Here is a 17357-nt window from a genome sequence, read left to right as displayed (position 1 = left end):
TTTATTGACATGTCAGAATGCTAGATAGATCTACTGCATTCTTTCTGCCATAACCACAAAGACAGAGACAGCAAGAAAATATTTCAAATACACATATTGCCGCTGAAGATTTTGTTTAAATAAACATTTCCATAATTGGGAAGATAGGATCAAGAGGTAAGTGGTGGTTGTGGTGGCCATGGCAGTGGAGGGGGGGGGGGGGGGGGCGCAGCAGGTTGGAGTTGGAGGCTGGGCAGATAGGGTGGTTTCTGGTAGCAACAGTAAACATGCGCAGAGGAAAACTGGTATGAAATACGTAACAGAAAGAAAAAATATTTAAATTTTTGGCAAATAACATGATTACTATTAACTTTCATATGTACAGTTCATGATTATTTTAAGTCACATAAGGAATCCATTTTATGTGCCATTTTGTTTTTCATACGCAACTGAATTTGTGACAGTAGCTGCTGTTACTACATAACAAGGATAGCAGTCCAAACAGAGATATTCATTTCTGAACAAATATTTATTTTTTATGAAAATATCTAAAATGTATATCATCTCAATTGTTAACAGCGATAAAATAGCAGTCATTTGTCAGCCTTAAGACAAGTAACTTGCACTGCAAGTCAATCACAATATAAACTATGCACATGAAGAGAGAATGAACTCTTATCCCTCAAAAAGCTGCATTAGAAAAACATAAGTAATCAATTGATAAAAACTAAATTAAAACATTTGATGTTAGAGAGGTGTCAATCATCTAAATCAATACAAACAATCTCTTTACAGTGTTCTGTACTATTCTCTGTCTTTGTACTAACTTTTTCTTCTTCCACACCTGATATGCTTGCAGTGCAGTTGACATCAGCATTTTTTCCATTAACCTGACTGTGTGTTTGCTCAGAAACTGTTTTACTCTCAACTTTACACTTATCAGAAATATTGCATGTGTCTATTTCATTACTAACGGTTTTTTTGGGAATTATATGTCTTGCCTGTGGCAACTTTTGCCCTCTGGCTGCAGATACAAGAATAGGAACTCTTTTCTTCTGTACAGGTTGTGACTCTGATGGCTTGATGAGAAATGTCTTTATTCCGAAACTAGGTCTTGCTTCAGGCTGTGGCTGCTCATCTTGCTTCAGTTGTTTCTGGCACTCCTCACGCGATAGTTTCTTAGTGAACTTTGTAATTGACATGGAAACCTTTGGTTCCGTCACTACAGCTACTGGAGATGTCACGGGAGAAACCTCTACAGGTTCACGACGTCGCGGTTTCAGATTGTACTCCCACTGTTTGTTGCCTGCCATTAAATCAGGAAGGCCGTGGGCTGCTCGTGTCTCTGGAGGAACGTACCAGCAGTTACGGCCAAACAGAGGGCCTTCGTCTGTGCAGGTAGTCCATGAAGCCAGCTCCCTGATCTTCTTCGAGGTACTGTTTTTCGATATTGGGAGTGCTGTTTCAGTTTCCTTTTTTTCAGATGCTTTCTGTTCAGAGCTGCTTGTTTCGCTCCCTACCTTTTTGTAATAGGCAATAAACTCCTTGACAAGGAAAATTATTCCATTGGTGTTTCCATGGATGAGCTTGATGAGAGCTGGTACAGCTGAAAAATAAAAGGTAATTCAATTGGTACTACAGTATAATGTTTTAGTACCATTTTTGGAAATAAACTACTGATTAATGAGTCTTACTGGGCAAATATTGCAATGCAACACAAGGAAATAATGAGAGAGAGAGAGAGAGAGAGAGAGAGAGAGAGAGGGAGAGAGAGAGAGAGAGAGAGAGAATATCTATATCGGTAAAACTAATTGTTCATACATGACATTACACTCCAAGATCAGGAAACATGATACATAAGAGACACATTAACTGTCTTTAAAAGGCTGAAATAATGAAATGATCAAACATGGATAGCATTTGTTATCACGTTTCTTCTTAGAGATGCAGAACAAGCAAAGAAATGTAATGGACTGGAGAACACAGAAACAAATAAGAAAAGAACAAGTGACAAAATCTGCAACAATCAGCTCTGAGATATTATTTTTTAAAACACACAAGTTTTTATCCACAGCCTTTGTCAGAAAAAGAAAGAGAAACACACAACATTCATTCACACACACACACATACACACACACGACCACCAACTCCGGCAGCTTGGACCAGAATTCTGGTCGCCCTGTGTGCATGAGGTGTGCTTGCTTGTGTGAATGAATGGTGTATGTCTCTCTCTTACTTTTTCTGATGAAAGCTGTGGCTGAAAGCTTATCTGTAAATGTATTTTAATCATGCCAGTCTGCAACTTAATGTGTCATATTTACAGATTATTTTTCTTAGCACATAGCTCTGTACCCAATTATTTAACAATGCAAAGGCAAATACTCTACTTGCTGCCAAATATCCTGGTCAGGCACCATTTTTCGAGAAACTACTCTGTGATACACAAAATTGATTTTGCACTGTGTGGAAGAATTAGTGTTTAATGTAAATATCTTGTAATCCAATTGATCTGCTGTGTGTCTCAAAATTGTAACTGAATGTGAGTGTCATTACAGCACAAAACATACAGTTTTGCACATTTTCAATCCTCTATATCATTGTACTAAGTGGCAAGTAAGTTACTGGTAAATTGCATTTATCTTTTTCCAACTCTTGGCATGTTTTATGAAAATCAGAACTCCTCCCAAAATCTACTGAACAGGCCAATTAACACAATTTTCTTTCTATACATATGTACATAATGTGAGCTGCTACTTGTTCAATTTCATTTCTCATGCTAGTTTCCTTATACATAAAATGTAGAAATTAGAAAATGTGACTTTCCACCAACACAGAATTATATACAAGACAAAGGCAATATATAAAACATAGTTCACAATCGGGTGGATATAAATACTTTTTTTTGAAGGAGTAAAGAACCTTCAACATTTCCAATAGAAAGGCCGAACAGTTGTAGTTTCTGCAGAGGTTTCAGGGTTTTTTAAGTTGCAAAACATAACAACTGTATTAGCTTTAGTTTTTGTACATACTTGATAAAATGTTAACACTTTTTGAGATATACAGATCAAGTGTACACTAGCCATGCTTCAATGACTTCTATTAAAAAACTGACAAATGGCACTTGTCTTTATTTTAAATATTATTTTGTGACTTTGTCAGACAGAGATTTACAAATGGGAGTCACATGGACGTTGTCAGTTTAGTGGGTTTGCCACAAGCAGCAGTAACTATGTCATCATGCGACTTAATCATGCAAGTCGGTCAGCTGGGGAACTACAGAGGTGGCAATATAGCTGCCCGCTGAGCGGGTGAAAGCCAATTCTCTTCAGGCAGCCACCTCGAGCAGATCATCGTCAGCTACACTAAGCCATCACCTTCTCATCGTCACAGCCACTGCCACTGGGTCGAGTATGACATCGATCCAATCCACTGCAAACTGCCTGTATCAGCAGTGATAAACTAAGGTGACACATAAAGTAACATTTCCTCTGGTTATCTGTGCTATGATGGCTTAAGAAGTGTTCAGCACTAATGAAGCTAGCTCACATTATTATCAAGTGTTGTAGTGTAACAAGACATTTTGTTAGGAATTGTCATGGTACACTTGTAGGCTCTTCGAAAAACTGAAGATATTCATTTTATGTTATAGGCTGAAGCAGCAAGTAAAAATTTGTACCAAGGCTGGGAATAAAACTCAGCTCTCCTGCTTACTAGGCAAGTGTGTGTGTGTGTGTGTGTGTTTTGTTTTAGGATGCAAAAACAACTAAGGTCATATGTGCCTATGTCAGAATCTTGGGCCACTAATGCGAACGAGGACTAATTGTTAAGCGCAAATGGGAGGAAAGAACTAAGAACAAGGAATTCCTCTTAGAGAAAGGCCCACAAAATATGCCATAGAGACAACACTGGTTCTGAACTAAAGATTGAATGTCCCCCACCATATTGCTATAATGGTTAAAAAGTAATATGTCGTAGGCAGCCCATGAATTGTTCACTAAAACGGCAACAGACAGCAAACATACATTAGAACTTAAGTGCTTTAAAAAAAAAAAAAAAAAAAAAAAAAAAAAAAAAAAAAAAATATAAAGCATTTGGTCAGGAAATGGCAAACCGTCAAAGATTGATGACAATGAGCACAAAGTGGTGGGGGATCAGCGCTTAACAAATGGCAATGGCTACAACGACAGTGCCCAATACGTAAACCAGCTACAATGATCTCTCAGTGAGAGGGTTGAAAGGTCGACCAAGCCACTGGGAGAGGTTTAATTCCCCAGAGCTTGTTTCCATGAAGGATATACCAGTGGTGATGCCAAAGTGAGAAAGCAAGTAGAAACTTTACACTGTTACACTAAGGGATGGTGTGTGTGTACAGCACACAGAGGCTCTGAAGGGCACTGAGAGAATCGGAGCAGATGACACAATTGAAAATCCTTTGTCGCTAGATGTACTGCATGGTCTGTTACAGGGTGAAGAGCTCTGCTGTAAATTCTGAGCAGTGTTCCAGAAGCAGATACCAAAAATCGTCAGTGCCAATGGTGAAGGCACACCTGACACCATGATCAGTCCAAGAGCGACCAGCGTACACAAAGCTACTATCAATAAGTTACATGTGAAGCTGCAGAAATTACAGTGATGGATCGAAGCAGGAACAGTTTTCCTAGGAAGCGAATGAAGTTTAGGGTGAACACAGGACGCTGCAACAAGCCAAGGTTTAGGGTTCACACCCATTGGGAAACTGGCAGGTTGCATGAATTGAAGAAGAGTAATAGCTGAAAGCAGACTCCAGGAAGTAATAGAGGAGAGGGACGCAGCCCATACTGGTGGTCAAAGGAGTCGTCGAAGAAGGAGGCATAGGATGGGCAGTCGGGCATTGCAGACAAATGACATGTGTATCTACTGAGTAGAGCATCAGGCCAGTATGACAGCAGTAGTTTTTAGCTTCTACATCAAGATTTTCAACTGGGCTAGTGTAAAAGGCGGTTGTGGCCATACAGATTCCATGGTGGTGGACTGTATTTAGACGGCATGAGATGGGCGGACATGCAGATGCATAAACAAAACACCCATAGACTAGTTTCAAATGGATAAGGGATTGGTACAAATGGTGGTCTGATCCGCTCCCCAGGAAGTACCGCTTAGGACATTTTCGACACTGAGGAACTGGGTACAGTGGGCAGCCAGGTAAGACATGTGGGAGGAACAAAAAAGTTTCCTATCAAGCATGAGTCCGAGGAATTTCGTAGTTTCAATGAATGGAAGAGCAACAGATGCAAAATGTAAAGGTAGGGTAAGTAACCCATTATGATGACAGAAATTCATAAACAATATTGTCAGTGGAAAGCGAAAGCCTGTCGATGATCCACAAGTAAAGATAATCGAGACATCGCTGAAGACACCGCTCAAGGAGACAAGTCTGTGGAGGACTGCAATAGATGGGAAAATCATTGACAAAAGGGGAGTCAGAGATGCCCTGTGGGAGACAGCACATAATATGGTCAATTGCTACAGCAAAGAGGACAATGCTCAGGACTGAGACCTGAGGCAACTCTTTTTGCACTGAGGCAATCAGTTTTCCTGGCTAAAGGTGTCTGACATGGCATAAACCACACATACCTTGAAAACTATCTTTTAAAAATTCCTGAAAGAACGGGGCAGGCGGCCTCGGGAGCCCCACGTGTAGAAAGTACAGAGGATACCAGTCCTCCAGCAGATGTCGTAGGTTTTCTACAAATCCAGAAACACAGCCATGGTCCGGTATTTCTGCAGAAAAACATTCATGACATTGATTGACAAAGTGACAAGATGGTCAACTGCAGAATGGTGTGCCCGAAATCCACACTGTGCAGTGGTTAGTGAATTGCGAGACTGGAGCAACCGTACCAGCTGTGCATGAATCAAATCTTCAAATCACTTTGAAAATACAGCTGGTAAAAGGAATGGGGTGATAGCAAGAAGGAAGGTGTTTGTCTTTACCGGGCCTATGTATGGGTATAACACTGGCTGCACACCAGCATTTGGGAAATATGCTATGCTCAGATTCAATTGTATGTATGAAGGAGAAAGTGCTTGCTCGTAAGAGAAAGGTTCTGCAATATCTGAATCGGAATATCGTCCAGTGCTGGGGCAGAGGATAGGGATGAACTGAGAGCACGATCTAGCTCCCTCATAGTAAAGGCGGCACCGTAGCATTCACAATTCTGAGAGAAGGAGGATACCACCTGAATCTCCTCCACTCATTTCCGATGGAGGAAGGCTGGGTGATAGTGGGTAGAGCTTGAAATCTCTTAAAAATAAAAGCATAAGATGTTGACGTTGTAATTCTGTCAGAGACAGAAAAGGACTTGGAAAAGCAGTTGAACGGAATGGACAGTGTCTTGAAAGGAGGATATAACATGAACATCAACAAAAGCAAAACAAGGATAATGGAATGTAGTCGAATTAAGTCGGGTGATGCCGAGGGAATTAGATTAGGAAATGAGACACTTAAAGTGATAAAGGAGTTTTGCTATTTGGGGAGCAAAATAACTGATGATGGCCGAAGTAGAGAGGGTATAAAATGTAAACTGGCAATGGCAAGGAAAGCGTTTCTGAAGAAGAGAAATTTGTTAACATCGAGTATAGATTTAAGTGTCAGGAAGTCGTTTATGAAAGTATTTGTATGGAGTGTAGCCATGTATGGAAGTGAAACATGGACGATAAATAGTTTGGACAAGAAGAGAATAGAAGCTTTTGAAATGTGGTGCTACAGAAGAATGCTGAAGATTAGATGGGTAGATCATATAACTAATGAGGAGGTACTGAATAGGATTGGGGAGAAGAGAAGTTTGTGGCACAACTTGACAAGAAGAAGGGACCGGTTGGTAGGACATGTTCTGAGGAATGAAGGGATCACAAATTTAGCATTGGAGGGCAGCGTGGAGGGTAAAAATCGTAGAGGGAGACCAAGAGATGAATACACTAAACAGATTCAGAAGGATGTAGGTTGCAGCAAGTACTGGGAGATAAAGACGCTTGCACAGGATAGAGTAGCATGGAGAGCTGCATCAAACCAGTCTCAGGACTGAAAACAACAACAACAACAACATGTTGGAGATATCAATGGGGTCCACGATGACATCATCTGCTACAGTCAGGACAGAAATTGGAGAATGAAGCTTGGTTCTAGAGATCCGAAGGAGGTAGGCCCACATGATGGAAGAGGGAGTGGAACCGTTAACGGAACTAGTAAATGAAATCCAGCTAGCTTTTTTACTATACAGAAGAATGTGACGACACTGCGCAAGCAACTGTTTATAATGAATACAGTTTGCCATAATAGGTTGACAGTTAAAAACGCAGAGAGCATCTCTCTGAGTGCGAACTACGTCACGGCATGCCTCAGTCCACTAAGGCTCCACAATATGGTGTGGGAAAGATGAAGTGCAAGGCACAGAAAGTTCTGCTGTGGTAAGGATAATATTAGTGAGGTACTCTACATGGTCATCACAACTGTGGGAATGTTGTGCGTCGAAGGTTGTCAGGGAGGAATAAAGCCTCCAATCAGCTTTAGAAAGCTGCCAGTTGGGTTTACTTGTAAATGGTATCAGAGTCAGCAAACGTATAGCACATGGGAAATGGTCACTCAAGTACATGTCAGAGAGAACGGACCACTCGAGACGATTGGCATGGTGGGTAGTGCAGAAGGAGAGGTCCAAACGGGAATAGGTGAGTGTGGAGTCTGAAAGGAACATGAGTGTACTAGTGTTAAGGTATATGAGGTTGAATTGATTGGGGTTGCAATGTGGCAACCTATGTGTGTCATGCTCTGGGAGAGCAAAGTACACATCAATTGCCACTTTGTATTTTTGAATAATTAATTAGGGCAGTAATGACAAGTAGCAGCAATGATGTGAACAAATTTACGATTCATTGTGCTATGCTAACAGAAGTGGCTAAGGGATGGGCAATGAACAAGTACTGCATTGCGGTAAGTGCAAGTATTTTTGCGGACAGAGTTTCAAGTGGGATTTTACTCAGGGAGTCGGTGGCGTGAAGCCAGCAGTGCTTTAGCCCAAAGATCGACTTTTACAACCTGCAGCACCCCAGGAGGTGCTGGCCCTTTGAGGCAGTCTACAGTGGCAGGGTTCTGATGTGGCCCGGTGGCATGCGGCATTTCTGGTAGAACACTGCAAGGCAAGCAGAATGTCTCCCTAAAGTGGATAAATCAGGGAGATGCTGCTTCCGCCTCAACTGTGTCACCCTGGGATGATAAAAGCGTCGCACGCGACATTGTCAGCAAGGAATATACCTCCGTGATATCCCATTCTATATTTTTTGAGTGTGGGAAAGAGGAGAGGACTGTGTCCATTTAGATGCTGGCACCAAGGAAGTGCCTGGAAAGCTGTTTGGTCAGGCAGAGACTCCCACAGGCGACTGCAATTGGCCAGATCAATGTGACCTAAGCAGTATCTTCCGTGCACTCACAGTTGAGCAGGAGTAGCGCTCACTGGTGAAGAATTTGTTAAAATGTTGCGATTGGACAGCCACATCAGCAGAGTGGCAAGTTGCACTAGATGAGAGATGTTTAATCATCTGACTGTGGATCCGACCTGGCCCAGGAGCTTTGTTGGGGCAATGGGCAAGGGCACTGAGGAGCTCCCACTCTGTAAATGGGGCGTTATAGGGTTCACTGTGGCATGTAGTGAATGAGAGGACCTTCCCTTCCATCCACAGTTTGAGGACGTGAAAAGCTGGGGGGTAATTCTCCGCCGCAGAGGTGCGAGCATAGTCCTCCGCAAAGTGCCCTGCAGTCTCGTTTGCATTGGTAGATAACATGCCGCTTATGTTAATGCCAGGAACACCTGTTGGAGTCTGGTACCCAAAATCTCATCTGATCTTCGACCAGGCTTGGGAAGGCACCCAATTTTTGAGACGTGCCTCTCCCAACACTCCTGTCTTCTTTTTATAAGCTGGCGAATGCGGGCACAGAGCCATTGAAAAACTATTAAGTACTCCAGGGAAGGATGCTGCTTATGTCGCTGTAGAGCCTGCCTCACTCTTTAATGGCCTCAGCAATTTCCAGTGACCACCAAGGGACCTGTCTTTCGCTGGGGGCACCCTAAGGAAAAAGGGATCGCAATTTCTGCTGCAGAAATGATCGTCCTGGTGACACATTCAACCATCACATTGATGTTACTACTTGGGGGAGATTCAACAGTGACAGCAGAGGTAAAAGCTTCCCAGGCTGCCTTGTTTGAAGCCCATCTGGGTAGGCATCCATGGGCATAACATTGGGGCAGTGACAGGACGATGGGGAAGTGGTCACTACCACACAAATACCGTATTTACTCGAATCTAAGCTGCACTTTTTTTCCGGTTTTTGTAATCCCAAAAACCGCCTGCGGCTTAGAATCGAGTGCAAAGCAAGCGGAAGTTCTGAAAAATGTTGATAGGTGCCGCCACAACTAACTTCTGCCGTCGAACATATGTAGCGCTACACAAGCATGCCTTGTGGGCACAAAGATAAATACTGGCGCCAAAACCTCTGCATCAGTAAATAAATTTTAAAAAAAGGTAGAAGACGAGCTTTTTTTTTTCTCCGCCCCGAGTTTCGACCACTACATTTTCATACATTATTCAACGAAGTAAATACAAATTCCGTATTGTTCATCTTCGAATGTAGCAGAATTTCAATGTACTACGAAAATCCGACTGGCAAGACTGTTAGGGATGTTTGTCAATATGGCCAACTCTACGTTCCAAGTTTTTTCCTACCTGTGAGAAGAGATGGTTGCTAATAGGAACCTGATGAAATGTGAATCACATGCAGTATTCTCTTCACCATAAGAATAATACGAATATAAACATTTTGCCATGTATTCTTTCGTGTTTGCTGCTCTCTCATTTAAATCCTGTCTGCGTAATAAACTACGAAACTAGAGTGAGACAACAGCAAACGCGGAAGAATATACGTATCGTGTCATGTTTATATTCGTATTATTCTTATGCCTAATAGTGATACAGTCAGAAATGAAGCACGGCAACTAACTAGATTTTAAATGTAAGATGACTAATTTCTGTGCAGAATTTGATGTACTAAAGAAGCGGCCGCAAAGATTTTCAAACGGAGGAAAATTTTCGCAAAACTCTCGTTCAGAACATGTTCTATCATACGCATGTTCTATCATATGCATTTGGTTCTTTTTGATCATTATCAAAGAAAGCAGCAGTGTAAGTAACAACAAATAGCAGCCTCTTGCCATTGTTTCGCTAATGAGACGATTCCTCTTTTTTTTTTTTAAGCGGCGGTAGCGCGCACAAAAGCAAGTCATGCCGCGAGCGGCGATAGGCCGTAAACACGCACTATCAAAATGCGACAAACAATGCATTACACAGTACAGTAATGCATTTTCAGCTTAGAGTGACGTAAACACCTATAACAAAGAAAACGGCACTTATCAGATCAAAGCAAAATAAGCAATCGATTCAAACCAGACGAAGCACGTGAAAAAGGAAGGGTACCCGTATAAATACGGACGGAGCGCCTGATGCATAGCAATGGCTACCTGGTAAAGCTTAACTGCTAAGTTTACGACTCGAGCCAAACTACTGTAGCTGTATCGTCTTTCATTCTACCTTAATTGTGTCTCATATTACAATGGACCAACTTTGTTTCGATTTGGAGGTGCGGCCTAAAACTTTTCTCTCCCCTTGAATTTCGAGTCTCAAATTTCAGGTGCGGCTTAGATTCGGGAAATTTTTTTTTCCTTTATTTCGAGTCTCATTTTTCAGGTGCGGCTTAGATTCGAGTAAATACGGTAGTCGTACGCTCTCCGGTGGACAGATGGGAGACGTTCTGGGCTGCAAACTGATAAATCAATGGCAGAGTAACTACCATGAGCCACACTGAAATGTGTGGGGGCCCCAGTATTTACGAGGCAGAGGTTGAATTAATATAGTGAAGTTCTGACATATCTACCTCGGCTAAGTAAGCACAGTAGGGGGGCAGTGCTCCCGAGGTAGGTGGTGCAGGAGGAACAGGGAGGGAAGTGGCCCCCACCGTCAAGGGGGCAGGTTTCGTCTTATGGCTCCGAGAGCTGACTGGAATAGGCGGAACAGAAGGTGCTGGAACCGTTGTCGTAGGTAGATGTCATACACACAGAATGTAGCCTCTCATATTTCTCTTAGCCTCAGTGTAGGTAAGTCAGTCCAGGGTCTTGTTTTCCATTATTTTCCTTTCTTTCTGTAGAATCCTGCAGTCCAGCAAGTAAGAGGAATGGTGCTATCTGCAGTTCACACAGATGGGAGGTAGAAAACATGGAGTATTGGGATGTGAAGGCTGTCCACAATCTTGCCATGTGACACTGGAAGTACAGCGGAAAGTCATATGCCCAAACTTCCAGCACTTAAAGCAACTGGAAATAATGACTGTGTGGACGATGTGGCCTATTCTACACCTTATTTTAGATCTATGTGACAATGCTGTGCTGGTTATATTTCTATGTTTTGATGATGCCATTATGGCCTTATCACTTTAGGACATGGTGTAAAAAAGGTCTGAGGATGGTCATTACGGACTGAAACCGGTCATCGTCTAAAGAATTGGTATTGTGATCAAAGACTGGAACAACAAACATTTGACAGTATTGGATCACTGTTTGTACACGCGACTATGTCGCAGCTGGTGAATATAGTCAACAGTTGTTAAGAATTTAGATCTAATTTATTTGTTGCCACTCTAGCTTTGTACTTTAAATTTTCCTTCTTTTCTTACATAATGTCTGAACTCTTCCCTTCAAATAAGAATTCAGTATCTGGTGTTGTTGTATGTGGCATATGGAAGCACTATGAGCAACTTACTGGTTAACTGTTTCGTAGAGGTATTACCTGACTCAGGAAAACGCCTCTTCTTGGGACGTCGTGCAACTGGATCAGATTCACCATTTGATGCACCAGTCTTAGGACTATCTTCTGGCTTGGATGTAATTATGGGTCCATCTCTGTACACTGCACGCCTTGAGCTCAGGAGTTTCAGCAGCTGAGAACCCACTGGAAACAAAATATATAAACAATAAGAATTATACAAAATGACTGCTGTTTCTCGAGTCCACATTAGATGAAGAAGACATTAATATTCTTTGATTAATTTTTCTGCTTTTTCATCTGACATTATTAACTGACAGGGGCCAAAACCTATTTTCTTGCAAAGAACATGCACAAAAATCAAATTCAACATAGCAAATGAAAGAGCTGGGAAAATGGGGAGCTGTACTAGCAATAGTGGTTTATTCAACAGTACTCTTCAAAGTAAAATATATTTTTGTCACTAAGAGGCTCTCAGCTTCTTAGGCCTTCCTCCAGTGACAACTGAATATCACAAGACAGTTAAAATGACATTTGACATACACAGACATTACTTTATACGAAAGATACAAATATGATTACATGTCTTTACAATGAAAATTATACATTTTTATGTCATAAAGAAACAGTTAAATTTAACTAAAAAGTAAAAATAAAGTTTTTTAATGTGAATATTGTTACATTTAACAACAGATGAAAAATAAAGTTGAATTTATAACTGTACTTTAATAACTAAAACCTAATTTAACAGAGGGGAAGAGAAACTGAGTTCAGTTCTTTCTTCCAGAAGTGCTAGTTCTGAAAGGTTCGCAGGAAAGCTTCTGTGATGTTTGGAAGGTAGAAGACAAAGTACTGGCAGATTGAAGCTGTGGGGACAGGTTGTGAGTTGTGCTTGGGTAGCTCAGTCAGTAGAGCAATTGCTCGTGAAAGGCAAAGGTCCCAAGTTTGAGTCTCACTCCAGCATGTAATTTAAATCTGCCAGGAAGTTTCGTATTGGTGTACACACTGCTGCAAAGTGAAAATTTCATTCTGGTATTACTGAGATTGTGTATCATATGTTTATCGATTTCCAACAGAGTTACCTTTCTGATATTCTTAACAGACTGTAAAACTTCAAAACCTATATAGTAAAGGTGTTTTTCTGTTAAAAGATGTTTGGCAAAGGTTGAACCTGTTTTTCTTAAGCTCCAGCTTCTTTCAGGTTCAGGAGACACATAGATGTCCCAGGAATATGACAGAAACAACCATTCGAGGCAAAAAGTCGAGTTAACATGGGCCTGAAAATGCATACCTTACGGGCTATGCATTTTAGAGCCTATGTTTATTACACTTTTTTGCTTCAAATGATCATTCCTGTCATATGTCTGCATACTGGTCATTCGTTCTGGGAAACAACATGTACTTTTCCACAGTGCTTGCATGTGATTTTATACATACCACTCTTTGCCAGAGGTTACAATTCATCTTTACTGTCATCACACAGGCTCGCAGCGCTTGCCTGTGGATTCCCCTGACTTCGTTAACCACAAGTTCCCCCTTTAACTGCCGTACCAATCTTTTCTAATCGACACACATGCAGCAACGAGCAAAACGGAAATCTGATAAATCCTTAAACACTTCATCCCACAGAGCGAAGAAAATTACTTTGCTGAAAACAAAAGTTGCCCTCAGTATTTCGTTTGTGACATAAAATTATAGATGGTAACAGGCATAAAGTATAGTAACATTTTCAACTGTTTTGGTCATAAGTTTGAATTATGAAGAAAGGAAAGCCAAACTTCTCTAGAGAGGACCTGTAAGTATTCATTTATCCAGGTGTGGCATTTTTTGAATCATTACCATTATTGATAATGCCTTATGTGGTTTTACCTCCTCCTTGCGATGTACTAACAGAAAGAAAACTATGCGATGCACGATGGTGCTGCAATGAAATTCAGCTACCGTAACTCTCATGATGTACTTTTGGTGATACAGAATATGTGAAATAATACTTTACGGCTGACAACAATATTTTGTTCAGTGGAAATTTCTCTTTTCAAACTACTTCCCCTTTCAATGCTGTACAGAACAAATGACAAACGACATTGAAGCATAGTTGAAAGACAGACAGGAATATAGATTTGGATTTTTTGTGTTTGACTTTGATTGAATGCAGTGACACAACTGATGTTGCTCAACTTCTAGTGATTATCAGAGTAGTTGGTGCAGAGTTCAACGTAATGGACGAACTCCTCGATCTGGTCTCAATGCTTAACTACTGTCGACAGCCTATCTTCTGGCTTACAAAACACAATTGACAAGCATGAACTTTGTTGGGACAAACATCTGTTCCTGCAACGATTAGTATCAGGTCTGGTGGCTTTGATTTGGTAAGAATAAAGTTTAAATAAATTGGTATTGAGCAGAAATTACCAGCAATGCACTTTGTAAATGGATAGATACAAAAATCTACTCTCCAAGCAATGGCAGGGGAACACATGCAAAAAGAATTTAACTTTTACAAGCTTCTGGAGCCAGTGGCTCCTTCTTCTGGTAGAAGAGTTGAAGGGGAAGGAAGAGGGATGAAGGAAAAGAACTGGATAGGTTTAGGGAAAGGGGTACAGTTCATGAAGGTCACAAAGAACCCGGGTCAGGGGAGACTTACCAGATGGGATGAGAAGGAAAGACTGGTTGTTGAGGACTGCACCGGATGAGATTTGAAAGCCTGAGAGTTTAAAGGTGTAGGACAGGGTAATATGCAAGACAGATATTACTACTAAAACATCATGCACAAGTTAATACGAGTGAAAAGCTAACACAGGAGGAAGGGGGGGATGCCAAAAATAAACAAGTCAGAAAATAAAAGGTGTAGAAAATTAAAATGGAGTGAAGAAAGGAGTAGTTACTGTGAAGAAATGCTGAGACAGAAGGAATTAATGTAAATTAAGGCTAGGTGGGTGGCGAGAACCAAGGCCATGTTGTAGTGCTAGTTCCCACCTGGGGAGTTCTGAGAAAGTGACGTCTGGGGGAAGAATCCAGGTGGCACAAGTGGTGGAACAGGCACCAAGATCACGACTTTCATGCTGTACAGCATGGAGTTCTGAGAAAGTGACGTCTGGGGGAAGAATCCAGGTGGCACAAGTGGTGGAACAGGCACCAAGATCACGACTTTCATGCTGTACAGCATGGAGTTCTGAGAAAGTGACGTCTGGGGGAAGAATCCAGGTGGCACAAGTGGTGGAACAGGCACCAAGATCACGACTTTCATGCTGTACAGCATGCTCTGCAACACAATATTGTGCATTGCCTGTGTACACCCTCTGCCTATGCCAGTTCATCCTGACTGATAACTGAGTGCTAATCATGCCGATGTAAAAGGCCGAACAGTGTTTACGTAACAGCTGGTATATGACGTGTCATTTGGCAGGTGGGGCTCTCCCTTGAATAGTATATGTTTTGCCAGTTACAGGGCATGGATAGGTGGTGACAGTATGGCGCATAAGGTAAGTTTTGCAGCGGAGATGGTCACAGAGGTGGGAGCCAAAGGGTGGGGAGATGGGTGCAGAAGGAGCATACGGTCTGAGAAGGATATTGCGGAGATTGGGAGGGCGACGAAAACGTATTCTAGGACAAAATCGGAGACAGAATAGATCTCGGTTCAGGGCATGATTTTTAGGAAGTCACGGCCTTGTCGAAGTAGCAATTGATACATTCAAGACCAACATGATACAGGGTGACATGTGGTGTGCTCTGAAGTTGATTTTTGGAGGGATCAGCAGTACAAGGACTGGATGTGATGGCCTGGCAAATCTGCTTTTGAACTAGGCTATTGAGATAATTATGTCCAGTGAAGGTTGAAGTGAGAGTGGTGGGGTATTGCTGTAAAGAGTCTGCATCCTAACAAACACGTATGCCTCGAATGCAAAGGCTGTATGGGAGGGAAAGTTTAACGCAGAAAGGATAGAAACTGTCAAAATGTTAGTACTATTGTTTGTTAGTAGATCTGATGTAGACAGAAGTTTGTAGCTGGCCTTTGGTGAGGATGAGATCAACATCAAGGAAAGTGGCTTGGGATTAGGTATAGGACCATGTAAAATTAAATTGGGAGAAGGTATTTAGAGATTCCAGGAATTTTAACCAGCCATTCTCACAATGAGTCCATGTTGTTGTTGTGGTCTTCAGTCCTGAGACTGGTTTGATGCAGCTCTCCATGCTACTCTATCCTGTGCAAGCTTCTTCATCTCCCAGTACTTACTGCAACCTACATCCTTCTGAATCTGCCTAATGTATTCATCTCTTGGTCTCCCTCTACAATTTTTACCCTCCAGGCTGTCCTCCAATGCTAAATTTGTGATCCCTTGATGCTGCAGAACATGTCCTACCAACCGGTCCCTTCTTCTTGTCAAGTTGTGCCACAAACTCCTCTTCTCCCCAATTCTATTCAATACCTTCTCATTAGTTATGTGATCTACCCATCTAACATTCAGCATTCTTCTGTAGCGCCACATTTCAAAAGCTTCTATCCTCTTCTTGTCCAAACTATTTATCGTCCATGTTTCACTTCCATACAAATACTTTCAGAAACAACTTCTTAACACTTAAATCTATACTCGATGTTAACAAATTTCTCTTCTTCAGAAACACTTTCCTTGCCATTGCCAGTCTACATTTTATATCCTCTCTACTTCGACCATCATCAGTTATTTTGCTCCCCAAATAGCAAAACTCCTTTACCACTTTACGTGTCTCATTTCCTATTCCAATTCCCTCAGCATCACCTGATTTAATTCGACTACATTCCATTATCCTCGTTTTCTTTTGTTGATGTTCATCTTATATCCTCCCTTCAAGACACCATCCATTCCGTTCAACTGCTCTTCCAAGTCCTTTGCTGTCTCTGACAGAATTACAATGTCATCGGCGAACCTCAAAGTTTTTATTTCTCTCCGTGGATTTTAATACCTACTCCAAATTATTCTTTTGTTTCCTTTACTGCTTGCTCAATACACAGATTGAATAACATCGGGGAGAGGCTACAACCCTGCCTCACTCCTTTCCCAACCACTGCTTCCCTTTCGTGCCCCTCAACTAACTGCCATCTGGTTTCTGTACAAATTGTAAATAGCCTTTCGCTCCCTGTATTTTACCCCCTGACACCTTCAGAATTTGAAAGAGTATTCCAGTCAACATTGTCAAAAGCTTTTTCTAAGTCTACAAATGCTAGAAACGTAGGTTTGCCTTTCCTTAATCTTTCTTCTATAATAAGTCGTAAGGTCAGTATTGCCTCACGTGTTCCAACATTTCTACGGAATCCAAACTGATATTCCCCGAGGTCAGCTTCTACCAGTTTTTCCATTCGTCTGTAAAGAATTCTTGTTAGTATTTTGCAGCTGTGACTTATTAAACTGATAGTTCGGTAATTGTCACATCTGTCAACACCTGCTTTCTTTGGGATTGGAATTATTATATTCTTCTTGAAGTCTGAGGGTATTTCGCCTGTCTCATACATCTTGCTCACCAAATGGTAGAGTTTTGTCAGGACTGGCTCTCCCAAGGC

General features: G+C 41.5%; 1 protein-coding gene across 1 annotated transcript in view; it reads right to left on the bottom strand.

Annotated features, from left to right (window-relative positions):
* Positions 1-213: 213 nt before the first annotated feature.
* The window catches only part of LOC126198998 (chromatin assembly factor 1 subunit A-like), a 97564-nt gene continuing 80420 nt past the window's right edge, over positions 214-17357 (bottom strand). Inside the window, exons 11-12 of the mRNA XM_049935674.1 lie at positions 11846-12007; positions 214-1585 (exon numbers count right to left, since the gene is read on the bottom strand). Coding sequence (XP_049791631.1) covers positions 738-1585; positions 11846-12007 — 1010 coding nt within the window. The 3' untranslated portion in view covers positions 214-737. The remainder of the gene's footprint in view (positions 1586-11845; positions 12008-17357) is intronic.

This window comes from Schistocerca nitens, chromosome 8 (genome assembly GCF_023898315.1).
Source record: "Schistocerca nitens isolate TAMUIC-IGC-003100 chromosome 8, iqSchNite1.1, whole genome shotgun sequence".
In the NCBI taxonomy this organism is placed as follows: domain Eukaryota; kingdom Metazoa; phylum Arthropoda; class Insecta; order Orthoptera; family Acrididae; genus Schistocerca; species Schistocerca nitens.
Note: the sequence above shows the minus strand (reverse complement) of the source record. Positions and strands in the feature narration are given on the sequence as shown.